Source organism: Phycodurus eques, chromosome 7 (assembly GCF_024500275.1).
Source record: "Phycodurus eques isolate BA_2022a chromosome 7, UOR_Pequ_1.1, whole genome shotgun sequence".
NCBI lineage: Eukaryota > Metazoa > Chordata > Actinopteri > Syngnathiformes > Syngnathidae > Phycodurus > Phycodurus eques.
This window is the reverse complement of record NC_084531.1, coordinates 2,210,402-2,235,747: the sequence shown is the minus strand read 5'-3', so window position 1 is coordinate 2,235,747 and position 25,346 is coordinate 2,210,402. Positions and strand designations below refer to the sequence as shown.

Here is a 25,346-nt window from a genome sequence, read left to right as displayed (position 1 = left end):
AAAGCAAACATGAATGTGTATGATAGGTAATCATATTTGCATCAGTTGGTTTTCCAGCAACAATGTAATCATTTACATTTCAAGGATGAGCTTGCTCGGGTCCTGGTGACATTGTTCGACTCCCGTCACCTCCTCTACCAGTTGCTATGGAATATGTTTTCCAAAGAGGTGGAGCTTGCTGACTCCATGCAGACCCTTTTTCGGGGAAACAGCCTGGCTAGCAAAATAATGACCTTTTGTTTTAAGGTAGGAAACTTTTAACTTCACAACAGGCAATTTTCTTTGGACAATAAAATTTTTCCTCTTAACTGAAATACTGTTATGTCATATTATATGGGGATTCATTTCCATCTGCAAGAGTGAGCTAAAATATTTTTTTAATTCGTTGTGTTTGTACATTTAGGTCTATGGAGCGGCATACCTGCAGAAGTTACTAGAACCTTTGTTAAAAGGGGTCATTACAACCCCTGAACACATCAGTTTTGAGGTGGACCCCACTCGGTATGATACTTTATTCTCTTTGTGTCACTTATTAAATTATATATTAACCTCCACACCAGAAAGGTAACGGCTGGAAATAGCTAAATTATTCAGTTGATCCACATGGTCATGGTGATGCTGTGACAGCTACACTTCCCTTCACTATTTCTTTACACTCAAGCACCAGAATGCATCTGAACTATTCAGTCATTTCACACTGTGTGCGTGGTTCTGCAACTAGTTTTCATGAGTTGCCGACCGTCTTCAACTTGTTTGGCTGCAATTCCAAATGTCATATCAAAGTGGATGGCGTAGCAACAGCATCAATATTTACAGCTAGTCAAGTTCATCTGAATTAAGACAAAATGATCCTGAATTCTGATGAGATGTAAACTAATATCATCACACAGCTATTTTCATTTGCATGTCTATCTTTTGCTAGTTGATATTTTTCTTCTGCAGGCCTTTGCATATTTATTAGAAATCATTCACCATTGCAAATTTGGCTTCTTGTCCACAGTGTGAAAGAACACTATGGGACTTTATCGTAAAATTAGTGATTCATTTGTAAATATTTTGCAATTACATTTTCACATACAGTCAAATAATTTCCCCCTCCCTAATAAATAAAACCATGATTGAGAAACGTCATTTTATGTAGGGATGCACATATACAGATCCCAGTATTGGTATCCGTGCTAATATTGTACCACTGTACTTGTACTCAGACTCATATAAATGATCCGATACTGTGACATCAATACCATTCTGTCAGCCTGATGTATACAGTGGACCTCAGCACCCATGGATTTACCTATTGGCGGATTAAAAAAAAACATTTCTTTTTTTTCTTTTTACCAATTTGTTCTTTTTTTTTTTTTTTTTTTTTTTTTTGACCAATCCCCATAACACTTATTGGCAATTTATCCCCGCTTATTCAAGAATTTTTGGGTTTTAAAAAAAAAATAATGGCCGTCCTTTATATGCACTATTTGCAGGGCCCGGTCCCTATCCCCCGCAAATAGTGGGGGTCCATTGTACCTTCCAAATCGGACCTACAGTGGGTATGGAAAGTATTCAGACCCCCTTAAAATGTTCACTCTTTGTTATATTACAGCCATTTGCTAAAATCATTTGTTAATTTTTTTCCTCATCAATGTACACACAGCACCCCATATTGACAGAAAAAAAAATAATTGTTGAACTTTTTCAGATTTATTAAAATAGAAAAACTGAAATATCACACAGCCATAAGTATTCAGACCCTTTTCTCAATATTTAGTAGAAGCACCCTTTTTGAGCTAATGCAGCCATGAGTCTTTTTGGGAATGATGAAAAAAAATTTTCACACCTGGATTTGGGGATCCTCTGCCATTCCTCCTTCCAGATCCTCTCCGGTTCTGTCAGGTTGGATGGTGAACGTTGGTGGACAGGCATTTTCAGGTCTCTCCATAGATGCTCAATTGGGTTTAAGTCAGGGCTCTGGCTGGGCCATTCAAGAACAGTCATGGAGTTGTTCTGAAGCCACTCCTTTGTTATTTTAGCTGTGTGCTTACGGTCATTGTCTTGTTGGAAGGTGAAACTTCAACCCAGTCTGAGGTCCTGAGCACTCTGGAGAAGGTTTTTTCGTCCAGGATATCCCTTTACTTAGCCGCATTCATCTTTCTTTCGATTGCAACCAGTCGTCCTGTCCCTGCAGCTGAAAAACACCCCCACTTCACTGTTGGGACTGCATTGGACAGGTGATGAGCAGTGCCTGGTTTTCTCCACACATACCGCTAAGAATTAAGGCCAAAAAGTTCTATCTTGGTCTCATCAGACCAGGGAATCTTATTTCTCACCATCTTGGAGTCATTCAGGTGTTTCTGAGCAAACTCCATGCAGTCTTTCATGTCTTGCACTGAGGAGAGGCTTCCGTCGGGCTACTCTGCCATAAAGCCCCGACTGGTGGAGGGCTGCAGTGATGGTTGGCTTTCTAGAACTTTCTCCCATCTCCCGACTGCATCTCTGGAACTCAGCCACAGTGATCTTCGGGTTCTTCTTTATCTCTCTCACCAAGGCTCTTCTCCCTCGATTGCTCAGTTTGGCCAGACGGACAGTTCTAGGAAGAGTTCTAGTCGTCCCAAATGTCTTCCATTTAAGGATTATGGAGGCCACTGTGCTCTTAGGAACCTTAAGTGCAGCAGAAATATATATTTTTTTTTAACCTTTCCAGATCTGTGCCATGCCACAATTCTGTCTCTGAGCTTTTCAGGCAGTTCCTTTGACTTCATGATTCTCATTTGCTCTGACATGCACTGTGAGCTGTAAGGTCTTATATAAACAGGTGTGTGGCTTTCCTAATCAAGTTCAATCAGTATAACCAAACACAGCTGCACCCCAATGAAGGTGTAGAACACTTTTAAGGATGATCAGAAGAAATGGACAGCACCCGAGTTAAATATGAGTGTCAGAGCAATGGGTCTGAATACTTAATAATACTGAATACTATTACTAAATCTGCAAAAATGTCAACAATTCTGCCTTTTTTCTGTCAATGTGGGGTGCTGTGTGGACATTGAAGAATTTTTTTAAATGATTTTAGCGAATGGCTGCAATACAACAAAGAGTGAAAAATTTATGGGGGTCTGAGTACTTTCCATGACCACTGTATGTCAGCCGTGTGAAGATACTTTAAGGTACACACGGATGAGAACTATTTAAGCCGGCTGGAAATGATGATCTGCCAAAATGGAGAAGTAACTTTGCCTGTTGCAGTGACAGGCCGTCGGCAGGCGAGTTTCCCAAGCACCGTCGCCGACTCCGCTCCAGACGACTGGGGTGGCAACACGTCGCCTGCCCACCCTGGCCCTCCTGTGACCCGCTTATTTAACCTGCAAACAAACAATATTTCTGGCTCTCACAGACCTGTAACTTATTCTTTAAGAGGCTCCTCTGTCCTCCACTCATTACCTGTATTAATGGCACCTGTTTGAACTCATCAGTATAAAAGACTGTACATAACCTCAAACAGTCACACTCCAAACTCCACTATGCCCAAGACCAAAAAGTTGTCAAAGGACACCAGAAACAAAATTGTAGACCTGCACCAGGGTGGGAAGACTGAGTCTGCAATTGGTAAGCAGCTTAGTGTGAAGAAATGTGCACTGTGGGAGCAATTATTAGAAAATGGAAGACATACAAGACCACTGATACTCTACCTTGATCTGGGGCTCTAAGCAAGATCTCACCCCGTGGGGTCAAAATGATCACAAGAACGGTGAGCAAAAATCCCAGAACCACATGGGGGGACCTAGTGAATGACCTGCAGAGAGCTGGGACCAAAGTAACAAAGGCTGCCATCAGTAACACACTATGCCGCAAGGGACTCAAATCCTGCAGTGCCAGACGTGTCCCCCTGCTTAAGACATTTCCAGGCCTGTCTAAAGTTTGCTAGAGAGCATTTGGATGATCCAGAAGAGGATTGGGAGAATGCCATATGGTCAGATGAAACCAAAATAGAACCTTTTGGTAAAAACTCAACTTGTTGTATTTCGAGGAGAAAGAATGCGTTGGAGCTGTTTTTCTGCAAAGGGACCAGGACGACTGATCCGTGTAAAGGAAAGAATGAATGGGGCCATGTATCGTGAGATTTTGAGTGAAAACCTTCCATTAGCAAGGGCATTGAAGATAAAACTTGGCTGGGTCTGTCAGCATGACAATGATCCCAAACACACAGCCCAGCAACAAAGGAGTGGCTTTTTAAGAAGCATTTCAAGGTCCTGGAGTGGCCTCGCCAGTCTCCAGAGCTCAACCCCATCGAAAATCTTAAGATGGAGTTGAAAGTGTGTGTTGCCCAGCGACAGCCCCAAAACATCACTGCTCTAGCAGAGATCTGCATGGAGGAATGGGCTAAAATACCAACAACAGTGTGTGAAAACCTTGTGAAGACTTTGCAGAAAACGTTTGACCTCTGTCATTGCCAACAAAGGGGTATATAACAAAGTATTGAGGTGACTTTTGTTATTGACCAAATACTTATTTCCCACCATAATTCTTTAAAAATAAATTCTTTAAAAATCATTGTGATTTTCTGGAATTATTATTTTTTTTCTCATTTTGTCTGTCAGGTGAGGTATACCCACGATGAAAATTTCAGGCCTCTCTCATCTTTTTAAGCGGGAGAACTTGCACAATTGGTGGCTGACTAAATACTTTTTTGCCCCACTGTACATAACACTTTTCATTGGGGGGAAAAAAAAGATCCTGCCTCAGTCCAGATTAAAAAGAAGCGATGGTGTAATAATGTGTCACTTCAGTTGCCCTCCAAGTTTAGAACTAAAATGCCTTGTGTTACAACTATATGGAAGTGAAGTGTGTGGCAAGACTGTTTGGAAAAACATGCAGTTGAATGTTGAATTCCCTCCTTGAGCCGTCACCTTATCGTGGTGGAGGGGTTTGTGTCCCAATGAGCCTAGGAGCTAAGTTGTCTGGGGCTTTATGCCCCTGGCAGGGTCACCCATGGCAAACTGGTCCTAGGGAGGGACCAGACAAAGTACAGTGCAAAGACCCCTTATGATGACGACAAAAAATGGACTCAGGTTTCCCTTGCCCGGACACGGGTCACTGGGGCCCCCCTTTGGAGCCAGGCTTGGCGGGGGGGCTCGAAGCCGAGCACCTGGTGGCCGGGCCTGCACCCATGGGGCCCGGCCGGGCACAGCCCGAAAGGGTAACGTGGCTCACCACCTGTGGGATGGGCCATAGGGGTCGGGTGCAGTGCGAGCTGGATGCTGGCCGAAAGCGGGGACCTTGGCGATCCGATCCCCGGCTACAGAAGCTGGCTCTAGGGACGTGGAATGTCACCTCTCTGGCAGGGAAGGAGGCCGAGCTGATGTGTGAGGTCGAGAAGAGCCCTCCCACTGGGGACTCCATTGTTCTGCTGGGGGACTTCAATGCTCACATGGGCAATGACAGTGAGACCTGGAAGGGCATGATTGGGAGGAACGGCCCCCCGACCAGAACCCGAGCGGTGTTCTGTTATTGGACTTCTGTGCTCATCACGGACTGTCCATAACGAACACCATGTTCAAGCATAAGGGTGTCCACATGTGCAATTGGCACCAGGACACCCTAGGTCGCAGTTCGTCGATCGACTTTGTGGTCGTGTCATCAGACTTGCGGACGCATGTCTTGGACACTCTGGTGAAGAGAGGGGTGGAGCTGTCAACTGATCACCACCTGGTGGTGAGTTTGCTCCGATGGTGGGTGAAGATGCCGGTCCGACCTGGTAGGCCCAAACGTATTGTGAGGGTCTGCTGGGAACGTCTGGCGGAATCCCCTGTCAGAAGGAGTTTCAACTCCCACCTCCCACAGAACTTTGCTCATGTTCTGGGCGAGGCGGGGGACATTGAATGTCCGAATCCGAGTTGACCATGGAGAATGCTTCGAAGACCTCCTCAATTCCACCGACACGCCTTCCCATGAGGGAGCAGAGTCTGGGTTCTCTGAGGCGGGCTCTCCTAACTCTGGGGTTGAGGTCACCGAGGTGGTTAAAAAAACTCCTCGGTGGCAAGGCCCCGGGGGTGGATGAGATTCGCCCGGAGTTCCTCAAGGCTCTGGATGTTGTAGGGCTGTCCTGGTTAACATGCCTCTGCAACATCGCGTGGCCATCGGGGACAGTGCCTCTGGATTGGCAGACTGGGCTTTTGGTCCCCCTTTTTTAGAAGGGGCAACTGAGGGTGTGTTCCAACTACAGGGGGATCACAGCCTCCCTGGTAAGGTCTATTCAGGGGGGCTGGAGAGGAGGGTCCGTTGGGAAGTTGAATCTCAGATTCAGGAGGAGCAGTGTGGTTTTCGTCCTGGCCGTGGAACAGTGGACCAGCTCTACACCCTTGGCAGGGACCTCGAGGGTGCATGGGAGTTCGCCCAACCAGTCTACATGTGTTTTGTGGACTTGGAGAAGGCCTTCGACCGTGTCCCTCGGGGGGTCTTGTGGGGGGTGCTTTGGGAGTATGGGGTACCAAACCCCCTGATACGGGCTGTTCGGTACCTGTACGACCGGAGTTTGAGTTTGGTCCTCATATCCGTCAGTAAGTCAGGCTCGTTTCTGGTGAGGGTTGGACTCTGCCAAGGCTGTTCATAACTTTTATGGACAGAATTTCGAGGTGCAGCCGACGCGTAGAGGGGGTCCGGTTTGGTGGCCTCTGTATTGCACCTCTGGTTTTTGCAGATGATGTGGTTCTGTTGGCTTCATCAAGCCGTGACCTCCAACTCTCACTGGAGCAGTTCGCAGCTGTGTGAAACTGCTGGGATGAGAATCAGCACCTCCAAATCTGAGACCATGGTCCTCAGTCGAAAAAGGGTGGCGGCCCTCTCTAGGTCGGGGATGAGGTCCTGCCCCAAGTGGAGGAGTTCAAGTATCTTGGGGTCTTGTTCACGAGTGAGGGAAAAATGGAACAGGAGATCGACAGGCGGATCGGTGCAGCGTCTGCAGTGATGCGGACTTTGTATCGATCCTTTGTGGTAAAGAAGGAGCTAAGCCGAAAGGCGAATTTCTCGATTTACCGGTCGATCTACGTTCCTACCCTCACCTATGGTCACGAGCTGTGGGTCGTGACTGAAAGAACAAGATCCCGGATACAAGCGGCCGAAATGAGTTTCCTCTGCAGGGTGTCCGGGCTCTCCCTTAGGGTGAGAAGCTCGGTCATCCGGGAGGAACTCTGAATAGAGCAGCTGCTCCTCCACATCGAGAGGAGCCAGATGAGGTGGCTGGGGCATCTGATTCAGATGCTTCCCGGACGCCTCCCTAGTGAGCCGTTCCGGAAACGTCCCATCGGGAGGAGACCCCGGGGACGACTCAGGACACGCTGGAGAGACTACATCCTTCGGCTGGCCTGGGAACGCCTCGGGATCCCCCCGGAAGAGTTGGATGAAGTGGCTGGGGAGAGAGAAGTCTGGACGTCTCTGCTAAAGCTACTGCCCCCGCGACCCGACCTCGGATAACCGGTAGAAAATGGATTGATGGATGGATGGCAGTTGAATGTTAAAATGTCAGTAATAGTAATTTGTTACTCTAAAAAGTTTTTTATTTTAGTGGAACTTATGCCATTCAAGAGAATTTCTTTTTCGACAATATTTAAATAAATCACATTTTCACCCCAATTGCAAGACATAGCATTATCAAGTATTGGTACTTGTATTCAGTCTGGGGGGGAAAATGGTATCGGTGCATCCCTATTTTTATATGAATTTGGATTGTCTTTGTGAGATATTAAAATTGGCTAGCTTGATGATATAAAACATTTCAGCAGGATAAATGTCCTCTTTTTTCTTTTGTTTAGTTTTTTTTAAATCCAGAATGGGGGAAACATTGTTTTTCACAGCAATGTATACTGCAATTCAAATCTAAATTTCGTTCCTGAAAGGATTTGGTTGTGATTTGTTTCTTAAAAGTTTTACACTTTTACCTGTCTTTAGATCAGAATGTTGAAATAATTTAATTTTATTTTTCTTCCTCTTGCTCATCAGACTGGAACAAGGTGAGAACTTGGAAGATAATCAGAGAAACCTGTTGCAGATCACTGAACGTTTCTTCCATGCCATCATCGGTTCATCCAGCGAGTTCCCCCCTCAGCTTCGTAGCGTCTGCCACTGTCTCTACCAGGTAGAACCCCCCCCAAGTTCAACACCATCATGACCCCTAGCTTCTAACCTTGCTCTTATCTGTTTATTTATACATTTTAAACTCTTGCCTCTACATTCTCTCCAGTTTCTCTGATGCTGCTGAACTCACTGCTCTCTGCATCTCACCTATCCATGCACAGCTGTTCATACGTATATAAAATCTTCTTCATCGTGATTTTATCCCACAATATTCTAATATCCAGTTTTTACTTCTGACTGTTTTAAAATGCAGTTTATATCCTGAAAGACAAGCAACCGAAGCATCGTAACACTATAAATGGCCTTTTTAAAAAAATATCTATTTTTTTTTGCCATCGCAATAGTCGCAGTCTGTGGTGAGAAAATGTCAGTAGATAATGAAAGAAATATATTTCTTATTTGAGAATATTCTCATTTTCACACCTCGACCAGGAGAGGGACAGAACTGAAAGAATGTTGGCACTCTTCCGGGACAGGGGTTCTCAAACTTCTTGGGTCAAGGGATACATTTTTCGAAGGACCCCCTCATAATACGAGCAGCAATTCATTATCTTTTGAATGTTTCGCATGAAACAGGCTTTTTTTCATTATGTCCTATAATCTGTACAACAAAAAAATGCTGACACTCTTCCAGGACGGGTTCTCAAACTTTTTGGGTCAAGGGATACATTTTTCCAAGGACCCCCTCATAATACAAGCAGCAAATAATAATTTTTTGTAATGTTTCACATGAAACAAGCTTTTTTCATGAATGTGTCCTATAATCTGTACAAAAATGCAATCTTTTCTTGAAGGGAAGTAAAAATGAATGAGATGGTGTGCACCCTCTTATAACTAGGGATGTGGCTGTGTTGAGAATGACCAATCACATTCAAACTCATGTTAAAAGGGGCTCAGCACACACCTACAGCCACTTAAAGTGCCTATGATGAACCCCTTAAAAATGTTCAGATGTTGTAGTAGGCTTTTCCTGACATTTTTGTCGTCACATCTTACACCACAAGCCAATGGTACACAGAGATCTTCCACAGCAGCAGAGGGATTTCATTGTTCAAAGGTATCAGTCAGGAGAAGGATACAAAAGGATTTCCAAGACATTAAATACAGTACACCATGGAACACAAGTCAAGTGGAGAAAATATGGCACAACAGTGACATTAAGAATAACTGGACGTCCCTCCAAAATTTAAGAAAACACGAGAAGAAAACTGGTCAGGGAGGCTGCCAAAAGGCCAGCACCAACATTGAAGGAGCTGCAGGAATTTCTGGTAATTTCTTGCTGTTTACTCCATGCGAGAACAAGTGGCCGCCACCTTCATATTTCTGGGCTATGGGAGTAGGGTGGCAAGATTCACGTTTTGTGGCACTTTAACATGAGTTTCGTTGCAATTGTTTAATTCTGAACACAGGCACATCCCCAGTTGTAAGAGGGTGTGGACACTTGTCCAACCACATATGTTGTTTAGTTTTACTGCCTCTTTCCAAAAGATTTCATGCTTTTTTTGTATTGAGTTATACAGCCTATAGGTCACATTATTGGTGGAAAAGGTTTTGAAATTATTTTCTGTGGTCTAATATTTTTATATCACAAAAATCTGGCTTTTGAATTTGTGTAGACTTTTTATATCCAGTGTATAGTGTGTCGCATAACAAAATCAGAATTGTAGTTAATATTTTCACAAGACTGTATATAATTAACTACTATACTGTGATATAAGGCAGCTATGATAGAGATAGCGACACACAATGATTTGCATTATGAATATATCATTAGGATAGGCCCATACATGACGGGGATAAGTATAATCAAATAGAGAGATCATACATACTCATGAACATCACACTCAGGACGTGGAGTCAGGGAATGCAGGGAAGGCTGAGCCTCATCATGGATAAAAAGATAAAGAATGATTAAATACAAATCTTTTCAGTTTTAGTTCTGTGCTCTGTGCCTTTTATTGTTTTTTTATTTTTTTTGTGAAATGATTTTATGGTCAAAATTGCTTGATTTGCGTATTTCTATTTTAAATTTAAATGCAGCAGTTCGCACTGGAGCATTAAGGCCTTTTTACACTGCACTCAGCAAGGCCTCTGACGCCCTTGACTTTCCCATTCATTGTGTACAGACACATTCCAAAAAATTTCAATATCATGGAAAAGTTTATTTGTTTCCGTAATTCCATTCATAAAGCGAAACTTTCATAGATTGTAGATTCAGGGTCCACATTTTAAACAATTTCAAGTATTTGTTTATTTTTTGACATACCGTATTTTCACGACCATAAGGGGCACCGTTTTAAAAGGTGCAGTCTCAGTTACGGGTTCTATTTCTGTATTTAACACATGCATAAGGCGCACCGTATTATTGGGGCAGGCATCGTAAAACATACGGTAGCATGCATGCACGCTAAAACAATGTTTTTAAAAAGGCAGCCGGAGCAAAACTGAGTTCAGTTGTACTTTATTGAAGTATTTAACAATGTGCTCACGTTATTTTTTGATCAAACCTCATCCACAAATCCATCAAAGTCCTCATCTTCTGTAGCCGAAATGAACAGCTGGGCAAGTTCTCCATCAAACAAAGCCAGGTTCCCTCTCGTCATTGTCTGAGTCAGTCTCGTTGCCGTGCGGCTCCTCAGAAATGATGCCAGCTTTTACGAACGCTCGTACAACAGTGCAAGCAGACACGTTAGCCCAAGCATCCACAATCAATTCACAAATTGTGGCATAACTCGCCCGGCGCTGCCTCCTAGTTTTAGTAAAGCTGTGTTCACCATCTGTCATCCATGGCTCCCACGGCGCTCGCAACTTCACTTTGAACACCCTGTTTACACCGATGTCCAGCAGGTGGAGTTCCTTCGTCAAGCCTCCCGGAATGATGGCAAGGTCCGAATTATTGCACTCAAATGGTGACTGTAGAGACGCTTCTCCCGGCTGTTCTTTGGTCATTAATCCATTGCTCGTGTTGGTCTTCCAACTCGGGCCACCTCGCCTTGTTTCCACGGAAACTCAGCTTCGTCTTCTTGACTTGGCGAAGCTCGTTTTCCTGCTTCCTCCACTTGCGAACCATGGATTCGTTGATCTTGAATTCTCTCACGGCTGATAGCTTGCAGTTTAAACTGTACTTCGTAAGCAGGTCTCTTCGTAGGTGCCATTTTCGGGGGTCCTTAGCCAAACCGATGTTGTTTTGCACAATGCACAGACTGAAACTATATACCTACTGGTGGCGTGCCTTTAGCGTCCTCTTTCACGCGCACCCTTCCCATTTTAACTTCCGCATAATGTCCTCACTCACGTCCACCTTACCTCTATATAAGCAGCGTGTCAGCAGGAAATGCTCCCCGTCAGTCAAAGTCCAATGGTTTGGAGGAAGACTGGTGAAGAACAGAACCCAAGCTGCTTGAGGTCCAGTGTGAAATATCAGTGTCAGTCAGTCATGATTTGGGGTGCAATGTCCAGTGCAGGTGTTGGTAAACTCTGCTTTCTTAAATCCAAGGTCACCAGAATGTTTTAGAGGACTTCATGATTCCTTCTGCTGAGGATCTGTATGGAGATGCAGATTTCATCTTCCAGTAGGACCTGGCCCCTGCCCATACTGCCAGAAGCACCAAAACCTGGTTTGATGCCCATGCCATTACAGTGCTTGACTTGCCAGACAACTTGCCGGATCCCTTTTGGAAAGGGTCTGTATCTGCTGAGGGGATGGCAGCGTGCTTTGAAGCGACGCGACGCGTCAATGCAGAAGAGGCCGTCTGATTCATAGCGTTGCATCCTCAGATAGAAAAATGTTGTATTCTGGGGCGGCAACACAGTGATGTCAGAAAGCTCCTCCAATCGGAGAGGGGCTGGCAGAGTGATTTCTGAGTGCTATTTTGGTGGACTTGTACAATAAACGCCAAGGGGGAAATGGAGGAAGGCATAATAATTTCGGTGTCCCACTATCACAAGCTTTGGGCCAATAGAAAAATGATATGCCGAAAAGTATACCGGGGAGATAAGAGGGGCCTCTCGACTTCCTTCTAGGCTGCTACGTCACTACCACAATCAGAATCAGAATCATCTTTATTTGCCAAGTATGTCCAAAAAACACACAAGGAATTTGTGTCCGGTAGTTGGAGCCGCTCTAGTACGACAACAGACAGTCAATTAACAGAGAACACGTTTGAGACATAAAGGCATTGCCAAAAAAAAGAAAAAAAAGTCACTGAGCAGCAAAGGGTTGCTAGTTATCTGGTAATGCCGGTACATTATTTTTTTTTTTGTCCTCTAGCACTTAGAGCAGTTCGAATGACTGATGTTGCAATAGTCCGGTGCAATGACCATTGTGCAAAGGGCGCCGTGACTTCAAGGAGTGTATGCGGTTTAAAGAGACGAGTATTGCGATAATCTGGGACAATGTTGGTTGTGCAAATGTTGCAGATATTCCTCAATCACTGTGCAAATGGAGCAGATGCTACTCTGGCATGAGTGGCCAGTATTGGTCAACAACAGATATGCAAATAGTGCTGCGTGGCGAGACAACTCCAGTGAGTGTACAAGTAATGTATAATTGGCCCCACAGAAATGTAACAACGAACTCGTCAAAAAATTGCCAGCATGTTGAAATGGAATTGTAGGTTAGGTGTTTAAGAAGTTGATCGCAAGAGGGAAGAAGCTGTTAGAATGTCTGCTAGTTCTAGTTTGCATTGATAGGTAGCGCCTACCTGAGGGAAAGAGCTGGAACAGCTGGTGACCGGGATGCGGAGGGTCCGAGAGGATTTTGCACGCTCTTGCCTTAGGTCTGGCAGCGTGCAAGTGCTCAAGGGTGGGTAGGGGGGTACCGACAATCCTTTCAGCAGTTTTTATTGTCCGTTGCAGTCGGAGTTTGTCCTTTTTTGTAGCGGCACCAAATCAGACTGTGATGGAAGAACACAGGACTGATTCTATGACCGCTGTGTAGAACTGCCTCAGCAGCTCCCGTGGCAGGCCGTGCTTTCTCAGAAGCCGCAGGAAGTACATCCTCTGCTGGGCCTTTTTGAGGACGGAGTTGATGTTGGTCGCCCACTTCAGGTCCTGAGAGACTGTAATTCCCAGGAACTTGAAGGTCTCGACGGTTGACACAAGGCAGCTGGACAACGTGAGGGTTGTGTCGGCTGCACCACAGCTCTCGCCACTCCGCTTCCTGTCGATATGCAGACTCGTCACCGTCCTTGAAGAGGCCGATGACAGTGGTGTCATCTGCAAACTTGAGGAGTTTGACAGTCTGGTGCGCTGTGGTGCAGTCGTTCGTGTAGAGAGAGAAGAGCAACGGAGAGAGGACACAATTGGGGGGCGCCCCAGTGATGCGTGTGGAAGAGGTGGCCTCCCCCTACCTGACCTGCTGTGTCCTGCCTGTCAGAAAGCTGTAAATCCACTGGCAGATGGCAGGTGAGACGCTGAGCTGGAGAAGCTTTGATGAAATGAGTTCATGGATGATGGTGTTGAACGCTGAGCTGAAGTCCACGAACAGGATCCTCGCGTAGGTCCCTGCACTGTCGAGGTGTTCTAGGATGAAGTGCAGTCCCATGTTGACTGCATCATCCGCAGACCTGTTCGCTTGGTAGGCAAACTGCAGGGGGTCCAGCAGGGGACCTGTGACACTCTTGAGGTGGTCCAGCACGAGACGTTCAAAGGACTTCATGACCACAGATGTCAAGGCGACAGGCCTGTAGTCATTTAGACCCGGGATTACAGGTTTCTTGGGGACTGGAATGATGGTGGAGGGTTTGAAACAGGATGGTACTTCGCACAGTTCCAGAGATCTATTGAAGATCTGTGTGAAGACTGGAGCGAGCTGGTCCGCCCAAACTTTGAGGCAGGATGGGGACACATGGTCTGGGCCTGCCGCATTGTTAATCTTTTGTTGTTTGAAGATGCGTCTCACATCCTGTTCGTGGATGCTTAACGCAGAAGTCAGAGGTGTGATTGTGGTCGGGGGTGCGGCCGGGTGGGTGTGGGGTGTGAACGTGTCCTTTTCAAATCTTCAGTAGAAGGTATTCAAGTCGTTGGCTAGTGTGCTATTGTTCTCAGCTTGGGGGGATCGTCGCTTGTAATTAGTCAGCGATTGGAATGCATGCCAGACTAATTTAGGTCCAATAATTCGGACCTAAACTGTTTTTCAAACTTTGCTGCATAGTTCCTCTTTGCAATGTTAATTTCTTTAGTCAGCTGGTTTCTTGCACAATTATGGGATGGTCGCACCCCTGTTGCTGTTGTCGTTGCGCTTTGACAACTGAGCAAGTACAGTGTGAAAAAGCCTTCGCACCCACTTTTTAAATCCTTTATTAACTGGGTTGAGGAAGCTTTTAATTGGCAAGTGGCTGTACGTGTCCCTCTTCTGGTTTCCAATATGTTTTCAGACACTTTTAATATGCACTCCTAATTTTCCATAGTAAGGCTAATTTATTTAATATTTGGGCGACACGGTGGACGACTCGTTTGCCCATCTGCCTCACAGTTCTGAGGACCGGGGTTCAAATCCCGGCCCCGCCTGTGGAGTTTGCATGTTCTCTCTGTGCCTATGTGTGTTTTCCTTGGATACTCCGGTTTCCTCCCAGATCCCAAAAACAAGCATGGTAGGTTGATCGAAGACTTTAAATTGCCCGTAGGTGGGAATGTGAGTGCGAATGGTTGTTTGTGTGCCCTGTGATTGGCTGGCGACCAGTTCAGGGTGTACCTCGCCTCTCGCCCGAACATAGCTAGGATAGGTTCCAGCACACCTGCGACCCTAGTGAGGATAAGCGGTACAGAAAATGGATGGATTTGTGTATATGCATATTTAGTTTTGCTCATCACATAAAACTAAAGATAAAGGAGCGCGCACAGTACTCTCCCTCACCGAAGGGGGCCTGTAAGAGTGCTAGGGCTCACTTTGCTGCTGTTCTTCAACGCAGAAACATAGCTCTCTGCAATTCCAAAATCAAGTGCGCAGCTGCAAGTCCGTTCATTCTAAAGGTTTGGTACAAATATGAGCCAAACATGGAAGACATTCTCTCTAACCTTAATGATTTTCCTCAAAACTGGACTACCAATCAAAAGTGAATCTCATAAATATAGGAAGACCAACGTCGGAGCATGAAGATCAGCTATAAATATCAAGTAATTTATTTTTTTGGATGAGTTTTTAATGGCAGACTCCTAATTTAATGGCAAATATGCCAGTTTGGCTCATACTTGTGAATCTGACACAGTCAGTGCCTCACCAGCCATGAACTTCGCATACGTCATTGATCATACTACGTGTATAGCATGTGGCATGCTTTGTTAGATGCTGCAGGCTATGAGCTAACAACAACGCACTCCACAACTTATAACAAACTGTTGTGAATATACTAATAACTAGGGGGCACTCAATTAACCCTAATTAGAGGTTGCTACACGTACACAACACAAAGAATAGTGTCAATGTAGTTCACAAACAGTATATTAGAAATAATGAAGGTTGGAGCTACATCAACAGGGAAAAGGGAAAACAAACTTTCACTTAAAATTCGAGCATCCATATGCAGTCTGAAAAGTCTGGTCCCAATAGCTGGTTAGGCTGCAGTTATCAGTTATGTCCAGACGGTTCAATAGGTATGCACTTTTTTAAATGATAATTGATTGCAAATTATTTAGCAGAACCCCAAGCTACGACTGTTAGACCCCTTGGGGTCCAGTGACCCCAGTTTGAGAACCCTTCTCTTGGAAGTAAGCATTGATATCGGCACCTAACCCAACAATTTTACGATGGCAAAAACAGCTAACCTGCAATGTTTTTCCCTCTGAGTTGGTGATCAGTAAAATCCTAAACATTTAATGCATTGAAGGCTTTGATCACATCTAAAGCATGAGCGCATGTGAGACTGCTCTTCCACACTGGAGGGGAAAGTCGCTGTCCTATTACTATAAGTAAACACGCACCTAAAATACAAAAAAATATTTTACGTTAGTCCAATTATTTTGTCAATTCACATACAATCTCCGTTTCAAATGGGTTTATTTGAAAACGTTTTAAGCTGATGCAATGGGTGTGATCACAGCATTGACGAGTGAAAATCTTTGAGCCATGATAACACACACTTTGCCTAAAACCTGGGCAGCTTCACATTGCTGGTGCTGCCACTACTACTCTTACTGCTGCTGCAATTCATGTTGGCACTGTTGTCCAGATATTGAAATTTGTGTTAAACACCCAAAAAATGTTCACTAATTTTGCTTTTTTAATGTTTTGATTTCCCATTCTTCATTTTGAGTTTCCTTTTACAGCTTATAAGGCACACAAAAAGCATGCACTGAATTCCAGCAACGACAGTGTATGCATGGCATGCTTCCTTGCCAATTAACAAATAGCTCTGTGACACATATTTTCTGTGATTGACAAGAAATTTAGTCTACAGCTTATACCTGTGTACCTTAATTGGTAGGGTTGTGTGCGTGTGTAGCTGGTGCTGTGACCATGATTCTACTCGTCTCTGTTCTGTAGGCTACTTGCCACTCTCTACTGAATAAGGCAACTGTAAAAGAAAAAAAGGAAAACAAAAAAGCAGTAAGTTTGGTGACTCTATTTTCCCTCAGATACTTTCCCGAAAGCAAAAAAGTGTTTTGTTTTTTTTGCATTTTCCTCACTTGGTTTATTGTCTTTGTTTAAAATTAATTTTGATTGAGTGTCCCTCCAGAAATGTTTTATTCTTTTCTGCATTTTCAACTTTGTGTGCAATAGGGATGCATCAATTGATTGTAGTTTCAGATCAATTGACCATCACCAGTCGTCTAAAATCACTCCTGTGCTGATCAAATTTAATCCCCTTGACACTTTTATGCAGAGAACCCAAAGCCTCCCTTTACTATTTATTTATTTGTTTGTTTGTTTAAATAAATTGTGCCAGTTTTCAATTTAACAGAGAACTTCAGTAAGAAGAATTAGGTGCTGTCACTTACATGACCTTTTAAATTATAAACACAGTTAACTTGAGTTAAAAAAATAAATAATCTTGTGTTCGACGAAATTGTTCCACTCCAGTCTGCTGCATATGGTGAGTCACTACTTGTCTACTTAGTCTAAATGTGGATTTCAACAGTAAAAGGTACAAATACATTCTGTACAACTACCAATCATCTCTACAAAGTTTTGTGAAAGTCAGTTTTGCAATTTTTGCATCATTCACCCTAAGAAACCAACAAAGGGGAATGATATCAATACCTAAGATTATTGTATTGGCAAAGATAATTATGCAATATAAACTTGGGTGTTCGACTTGTGCTTTATTTGATTTTGTCTGCTAAAAATTAAGAACACATAAAAACAAAGTCAGAATCAGCAGGTAAATCTCAAAATACATAAATTAGTTGAATAATCAGTTGTTATCAAAGCATCTCTATTGTACAACTCTACTACAATCACTGTACTAATATTGTCACCATTTTATGCATTTTCAATTAACAGTCTCCAGGAAGCAGTGGCATTCATTACCCTCTTACTCTCGGGACTTGCTGTTTGCTCTTACACAGGAGGCTTTTTTTTTTCAAAACATTTCCTCTGCCATCATATTTCCCCTAATGTGAATCTTACTCATTTGCATGCTGCACTCACCTAAGTTGACTTGGCTAATATGACTTGAACAGATGATTAAATATCCTAGTAATTTTGTTGACACAAAGTGACTTGTATGTGTTTTATCATAATGCAAACAATACAAAAGTGCCTGATTTTTCATTTATTCCACTTTTAGGCTCAAATCCAAAATTTGACGTGAAAAACACTGGCAGGATGGAATATTATTTTTATTATTATATTTAGTTGTTCAGGTTTACATGACCCGGAAGTTTGGTAACAAGCATTAGTATGGATAAGCGAACATCATATGAAAACAGGAAAGCAGATTAGTGGATTTCCTGTGTGAGCAGTGGTAACTGCATTATCTGCAGGCTGTTAACATGATGGTTTGAAGCTGAACTTGCAAGAATACTCTTTTCTTTCTTGCTGGTGTCTTCAAATAAAAGTATACCATACTCTATATGACAGGGTTGGCACAGGATAGTAAAACCTCTTAGCCAATGTTCCTTAGCCATATAAAAATCTTCTAGCCACACGTGTATAGTTAGCGACATCACAACCTATTTATGTGGCTAAACCATTAGCCAGTCCTCATCAGTGGGAAGCCAATAAGCTTATAATGATTTGGGTCCAATTCAAACTCCCTCGTCATCAATTTGGAATAGGCCGAATGATATGGGAAAAAGTTGTTGTTTTTTTTCTTTTAGATAAATATTGCGATTGTTATTTGGCATGCAATTTTTCAGGAGGAAATTTATCTTCAGCATTAATATACTAAACACAAGAAATTATTCTATAGTATGACCAACACGACATTGACATCTTTCTGTACGGCAGGCCTAAATGTTATGATGAATTGATATGAATATCAAATCCTTATTTTACTAAGGAATTGTAAAAACAAAAAAAAATTCCATCAAAGAAGAATATTGACTTACTTTAACACCATGCCGTGTAAAAATGTAATACTGTATAATGATGCTCTTGCCAGTAGCAGTAGCACTGCTCTGTCAGCAGAGTAAAGTGGAGTGACACGAGTGATGCTTTTCATCAAGTTGTGAGTATAAAAGAAGTTGAAATGGTAATATTAAGTTAACGTTCTTATTAATTACAGTAAAAGTGTTCAGATGATTATTTTTTTATTTAATAATCCTCAAGAAGGAGCTTAATTACTTTATCTAGCTCAGGAAATAGAATTTTCTAAAATTCAAGCTTTTTACTTAAAGATAAACCTAATATTCTAAATCTTTGGTCATAAATATTAGTTATATATATTAAATATTACTAACTTTAGCTACCAGATAAATGTAACAGATTTCAAAAGCAGGTTAAAGTGGTCTAAATTACATCACGCAAATTACTATTATTAAATTATTAAACCACTAACACCGTTCACACACAGCCGAATGAGCTTGCTCACCTTTTATCAGGAATAGATTTTAATGTGGGTGATTTTTATTTGCCATTGTGGCTAACGTGGACAATATTCACATCGCCACATCCTGTTTCAATTAGACAGGGGAGGTGGCGAATGGGGAGCGTGAGCACTGTATGATATGATTATGAAAATACCAAGTAAGCCTATTGGTCATCTTTGGTAGCTCTTAAAGACATCTTAAGACAATGTGGACATTTAATATTCCTACAGGTGCTTTGTCTCGGTCTCATACCAAAGGGCACTGCCAGTTACAGTGGGGCAAAAAAGTATTCAGTCAGCCACCAATTGTGCAAGTTCTCCCACTTAAAAAGATTTGAGAGGCCTGTAATTTTCATCAAAGGTATACCTCACCTATGAGAGACAAAATGAGGGAAAAAATGCAGAAAATTACATTGTCTGATTTTTAAAGAATTTAATAGCAAATTATGGTGCAAAAAAAGCATTTGGTCACCTACAAACAAGCAAGACAAGATTTCTGGCTCTCACAGACCTGTAACTTATTTAAGAGGCTCTTCTGTTCTCCACTCATTACCTGTATTAATGGCCCCCGTTTGAACTCGTTATCAGTATAAAAGACACCTGTCACACTCCAACTATGCCATACAATACCAAACAGCTGTCAAAGGACACCAGAAACAAAATTGTAGACCTGCACCAGGCTGGGAAGACTGAATCTGCAATAGGTAAGCAGCTTGGTGTGAAGAAATCAAGTGTGGGAGCAATTATTAGAAAATGGAAGACATACAAGACCACTGACCACTGACCACTGGACTCAAATCCTGCAGTGCCAGACGTGTCCCCCTGCTTAAGACAGTACATGTCCAGGCCTGTCAGAAGTTCGCGAGAGAGCATTTGGATGATCCAGAAGAGGAGTGGGAGAATGTCATATGGTCAGATGAAACCAAAATATAATATTTTGGTAAAAAATCAACTTGTTTGGAAGAGAGAGAATGCTGAGTTGCATCCAAAGAACACCATACCTACTTTAAAGCATGCGGGTGGAAACCTCATGCTTTGGGGGTGTTTTTCTGCAAAGGGACCAGGACGACTGATCTGTGTAATGGAAAGAATGAATGGGGTCATGTATCGTGAGATTTTGAGTGAAAACCTTCCATTAGCAAGGGCTGAAACGTGGCTGGGTCTTTCAGCATGACAATGATCCCAAACACACTGCCCGGGCATCGAAGGAGTGGCTTCGTAAGAAGCATTTCGAGGTCCTGCAGTGGCCTAGCCAGTCTCCAGATCTCAAACCCATAGGAAAATGTTTGGAGGGAGTTGAAAGTCTGTGTTGCCCAGCAACAGCCCCCAAAAAACATCACTGCTCTAGATGAGATCTGCATGGAGGAATGGGCCAAAATACCAGCAACAGTGTGTGAAAACGTTGGACCTCTGTCATTGCCAACAAAGGGTATATAACAAAGTATTGAGATTAACTTTTGATATTGACCAAATACTTATTTTCCAACATAATTTGCTTATAAATTCTTTAAAAATCAAAGTGATTTTTCAGGATTTTTTTTTTTTTCATAGGCGAGGTATGCCTATGATGAAAATGACTTTTTTTATTTTTTTTTGGTCCTGTTCGGCTGTTAGGTCAAGCAGAATGGAGGTTTTGTATCCCTTTATGCCGGAACAGTTTTACTGTCACAGTGGAGTTTTTAAGCTGCTGCTGTGGTTTCTTAGTATTATAAATGGGTATTTATTGGGAATCAGAGTCGATCAGTCGAACAGAACGCAGTTTCTAGAGGGGAGTGAGAAAAGAAGACAAAAGACAAAGCACTAACTGTAAACAAGATGATCAAAGAAAATCTTTATATTTTCGAGAACAATGACACATTAAATATAAGTGTTGTATGGAGCAGTAGTGCTTATAGCCTCTGAGGGAAGGACAGGACAAGGACGGGAGAAGAAGTATGGAGGACAAGGGTCGTGAACTCCATGAGGAGGCCGCAGGGACCCAATGCCACCTACCCAGCCGACCCCCATTGTCCCAAGCCCCCTACCCCCAGGAGAGCAAGACACCCCCACCCACCTTCAACCTGCAGGGTCCACGATGCAGCCAGTCCCCGCCCAGCCCGTGGTGTCCCTTGTTTGTTGAAAAGGAGGACGGATAGGGGCGCCCGACAAGGGAACGATAAGGGAGGGAGCCCAGGGAGCAGCGGCGGTGCATGAGAGGAGAGCCCCAATGCCAAGCAGTCATCCAGCCCGGGATGATGAAAATTGCAGGCCTCTCATCTTTTTAAGTGGGAGAACTTGCACAATTGGTGGCCCGACTAATTACTTTTTTGGCCCACTGTACCTGAAGCAGAAGGAAATGCTTCAGGTTTTGCCAAATATAGAAGTTGGTGCTGATGTCTAGGCCAGTCTAGTACCCGCACTCTTTTACTACGAAGCCACGCTGTTGTAACACACTGGACTCGAGAGCACTGGAGACTTGTTCTCTGGAGTGATGAATCATGCTTCTCCATCTGGCAAGCTGATGGAGGAGTCTGGTTTGTCTGACTGCATTGTGCCAAGTTTAAAGTTTGGTGGAAGGGTGATGAAGGAGTGGAATTGTTTTTCAGGAGCTGGGCTTCGCCCCTTAGTTCCAGTGAAAGGAACTCTGAATGCTTAAGCATACCAAGAGGTTTTGGACAATTTCATGATCCATGCTTTGTGGAACAGTTTGGAGCTGGCCCCTTCCTCTTCTAACATGACTGTGCACAAAGCAAGGTCTATAAAGACATGGATGACAGAGTCTGGTCTGGATGAACTTGACTGTCCTGCACAGAGTCCTGACCTAAACCTGATAGAACACCTACGGGATGAATTAGAGCAGTGGGACCCCAACCCCTGGTGTCCGCGGACCGGACCGGTCCTGGTCCGTGAGGCATTTGTTACCGGGCCGCATTAGAAAGAATGACTAATTTATATAATTTCCGTTGTATTGCGTTTCGGGTGTCAAATGTTTTATTTTGAAAATTGACCAGATCTTCTCCAGCTGTGCGTCTAAATTGACATGTCAGAATGGTTAAAAATTCCCAGAAACACTCTCCTAAACCTTGTGGAGAGCCTTCCTAGAAGAGTTGAAGCTGTTGAAGCCGACATCAGATTGAACCTTATGGATAAGGAATGGGATGTCACTTAAGTACATACGTGAGTCAAGACAGGTGAACGAATACTTTTGACAATAGAGTGTATATATGAATAATACAATAAATACTTGGTTGCTACTATGCAGATTTTGTCTATTACGGGGGTGGTCTGGAACGTAGTCCCCGCGCTAAACAAGGGACTACTGTACATTGATCAACAAACTTCGCTGGTTGCTTCATGTTTACAGAACTAACTTTATGATGAGCAAATAAAAACTGAAATGGGCTGCTCATTATTTCTCAGAGGATTGTCTCAACTCCTGGCGCTTATGTAATTTGTCACTGAAAAATGTACTATTTTGTGGTTGAGCGTGTCATATTTCCAAAGATAACACTGCTATCCCAGGTTGTACACCAGCATCTCTCATGTCCTCATCTTTTCATGTAGTCTACCACATTCATTAATTGCAAATGTTTGCCACTAATTATGAAGCCAGAATACTGCCGTTACTGTTTGCCATTGAAAATCAGTTTTGGCATGGTAAAAAAAGATTTAACACAAAAACAACAATTGGCATTGAAAACATGCACTTGAAAAATGTATGCACGAACATTTAAAAATACAATCTTATTTGGATTTCTTTTATCTTATGTTTTTTTTTTTTTATGTCAGTTTTCGGCCTTCCCCTTCCATGGCCTTTATCACTGACTGACAATGCTTTTATTTTATTTTGTCAGTGTCATTTTTCAATTCCAACTTTCTGGTTTGCACACACGTTTCTTTTTTTCACATTACCTAGAATTTACATAATAGTAACATATAAAACACCTGTTCTTTTCACCAAGCAAAATTTTATGACTGCTTCATGCTCACATATTCAACCTCCTACATTGGCAGTTTTGTATTAGTCAATCCATGGAATCGAGTCTAGTGAAATAGTTTATAAATTGTGTTCAGTTACTCATATATTGTTATATTGCTATGTTGTAACCTTCAAGGGGAAGCAGGACCCCTACTGTCGGGCTTAATTTCACTCTAATGGCTGACTGACTGTGCATTTAGCAATAATGGTCCCTCCCATACAGTAGTGAAGTTTTGGTGTGAATTATACTGTTCTTAGAGCTCTTTGAAGTGAACAATCGGCGTATTTTTTTTTTTTATTGTATTTTTTCTGTTAAAGCAGCATAAGATTTGTCAATGTGTGTGGTGGCTTCTGTGTCGACACTAAGCAAATGGGCAAAAGGGGAAATTACAGATGCACAGTACAGTGAGCTCAAAAACTGGAGTGAGGGAGAGACAATGGAGCGTGAGAGAGCATTGCTGTATAGTCAGAGACTACACGCAACCAAGGTGAAAAGAAATAAGCGCAAAAAAAAAAAAAGTAAAATCTATAAACATTTTCAAGTTTAAAGTTACTGTAGTGGACAGCAGCGTGCAGACTTTGTAAAATTAAGATTTCATATCAGACCGGCTCCACAAACAACCAGTAACTGGCATATGTGCACTGTTCATCCATTCAGTTAGAGGAGAACTTGCTGTTAAGAAACGTGCAAGTGTCTCCTGCAGCTGTTGCTGCTGCAAGAATAGTTCAACAATACAAAAATATCACACCTTTTTGATGATCCTTTGTTTATTTTTTACGGTTAATTTTTTTTAGCACTGTAAATTGAAGCCACATAAATAATGAATGTGTATAATATAATATGTTTTAGATTGGTAATTCCTTTTACAAATAATTTGGTCCTAATTAGTTGGAACAACTAACCCCAAACCCTAACCCTGTTTAGGGAGCCGATCCCGAAAGAACCGAGAGCTGAAATTCCTATCGCTACCATACAGGCCAAAACACATTAGATTAAAAGTGAAAAAAGACACTTGAATGTGCAATCCAGGAATTAGAAATTGCAAAATGACACTGGAAAAACAAAAGTACTGTCATTGAAAGAAAATAAAGGGGCATTCTAATGACAGGTATTGAAAAATACATCATAATATATAATATAAACAAATACAATATAGTATTTTTTTACATCTTATGTTTTTCAATAAAATTTTTGTTAAATGCTGTTGATTATTTTGGTGTCAATAGGTATTTGTCCAAGATACCAAAATGTATTTTCAATGCCAAAATGTACCTGCAATTTCTCATGTATAATGCGCACCCCCAAACTGGACTTGAAAATTCTGGAAAACCCTTCTACCTATTTATAATTAATTTTTACAATGCATGATTTTGCTTCTACCCAAACACACAGTTGTGCTCATATGTTTGATTACCGAGGCAGAATTTATAAGATGGATACAATTCTTTAAAGAAAAGAGAAGGGCCATGCGAAACACATTTAATTTTATTTTGAGATTCAAATTAATCAAGCATTTTATAAAAGCATTATCATTAAACAAAACAAAACCATAAAGAAATTAATGATGGTTGTTGTCCAGTCATCAGTTGTATTTGGAAAAACACAATATTTCACAAATTCTGCCAGGGTATGTAAACTTATGACGACAACTATGCATATATGCAGTCATACGTACGTAACCCTGTCATATTGGAATGAAAGTGTACAGCTTTTTCAAAACCTCTAGATGGCGGCATACAATTTTAGAATGTGAAAATGTTTTCATTTCCCCCCATACCTATGTATAATACGCACTTGACCTTTGACAATTGTTTGGGGAAACAAATGTGCATTATACACAAATTACGGTAATTGCAATGCTCTGCCGGCGTAGTCTAAATTTTTAACATATTTTCTATAGTGCTTTCAAACCATGGAAAATACCTTTGTAACTATTTAAGTGATAATTACTTTTTTGTTTTTCATCCACCTAACTTTCTTGTACGAGATGATCTTTAGACTTATTTTTCTGTCTAATTACTCAGATCATATATGCCATACAATATAAATTGACTTTTTAGTTTCATTTGACAGCTATTAAAGAGAAGTTAAGTTTATTAGAGCTATACCGTATTCCCTGAAATTGGTTTGAAACAGCTAGCACATTAAACATAATCATTAATTATCATGCAAAATGGTCGCAATTCCCCAAATGACAATTGCAAACATTTCCTTTTGCTTGTACAAAGTCTTCTGTATTAGAAGTTTGACAAGTGCTGAATTACATTGCAGTTTCAGAGATTTTTGTTGTAACCCA

General features: G+C 42.2%; 1 protein-coding gene across 6 annotated transcripts in view; it reads left to right on the top strand.

Moving 5' to 3' along the window:
* nf1a (neurofibromin 1a) overlaps positions 1-25,346 on the top strand; it is a 155,606-nt gene that overhangs the window by 62,021 nt on the left and 68,239 nt on the right. For 5 of the 6 annotated variants that reach the window (XM_061682142.1, XM_061682138.1, XM_061682141.1 and 2 more), the window contains 4 exons: positions 85-246; positions 404-501; positions 7,987-8,122; positions 16,604-16,666. In XM_061682142.1, the coding sequence (XP_061538126.1) occupies positions 85-246; positions 404-501; positions 7,987-8,122; positions 16,604-16,666 (459 nt within the window). The remainder of the gene's footprint in view (positions 1-84; positions 247-403; positions 502-7,986; positions 8,123-16,603; positions 16,667-25,346) is intronic. The other variant, XM_061682139.1, reaches the window with a different exon arrangement.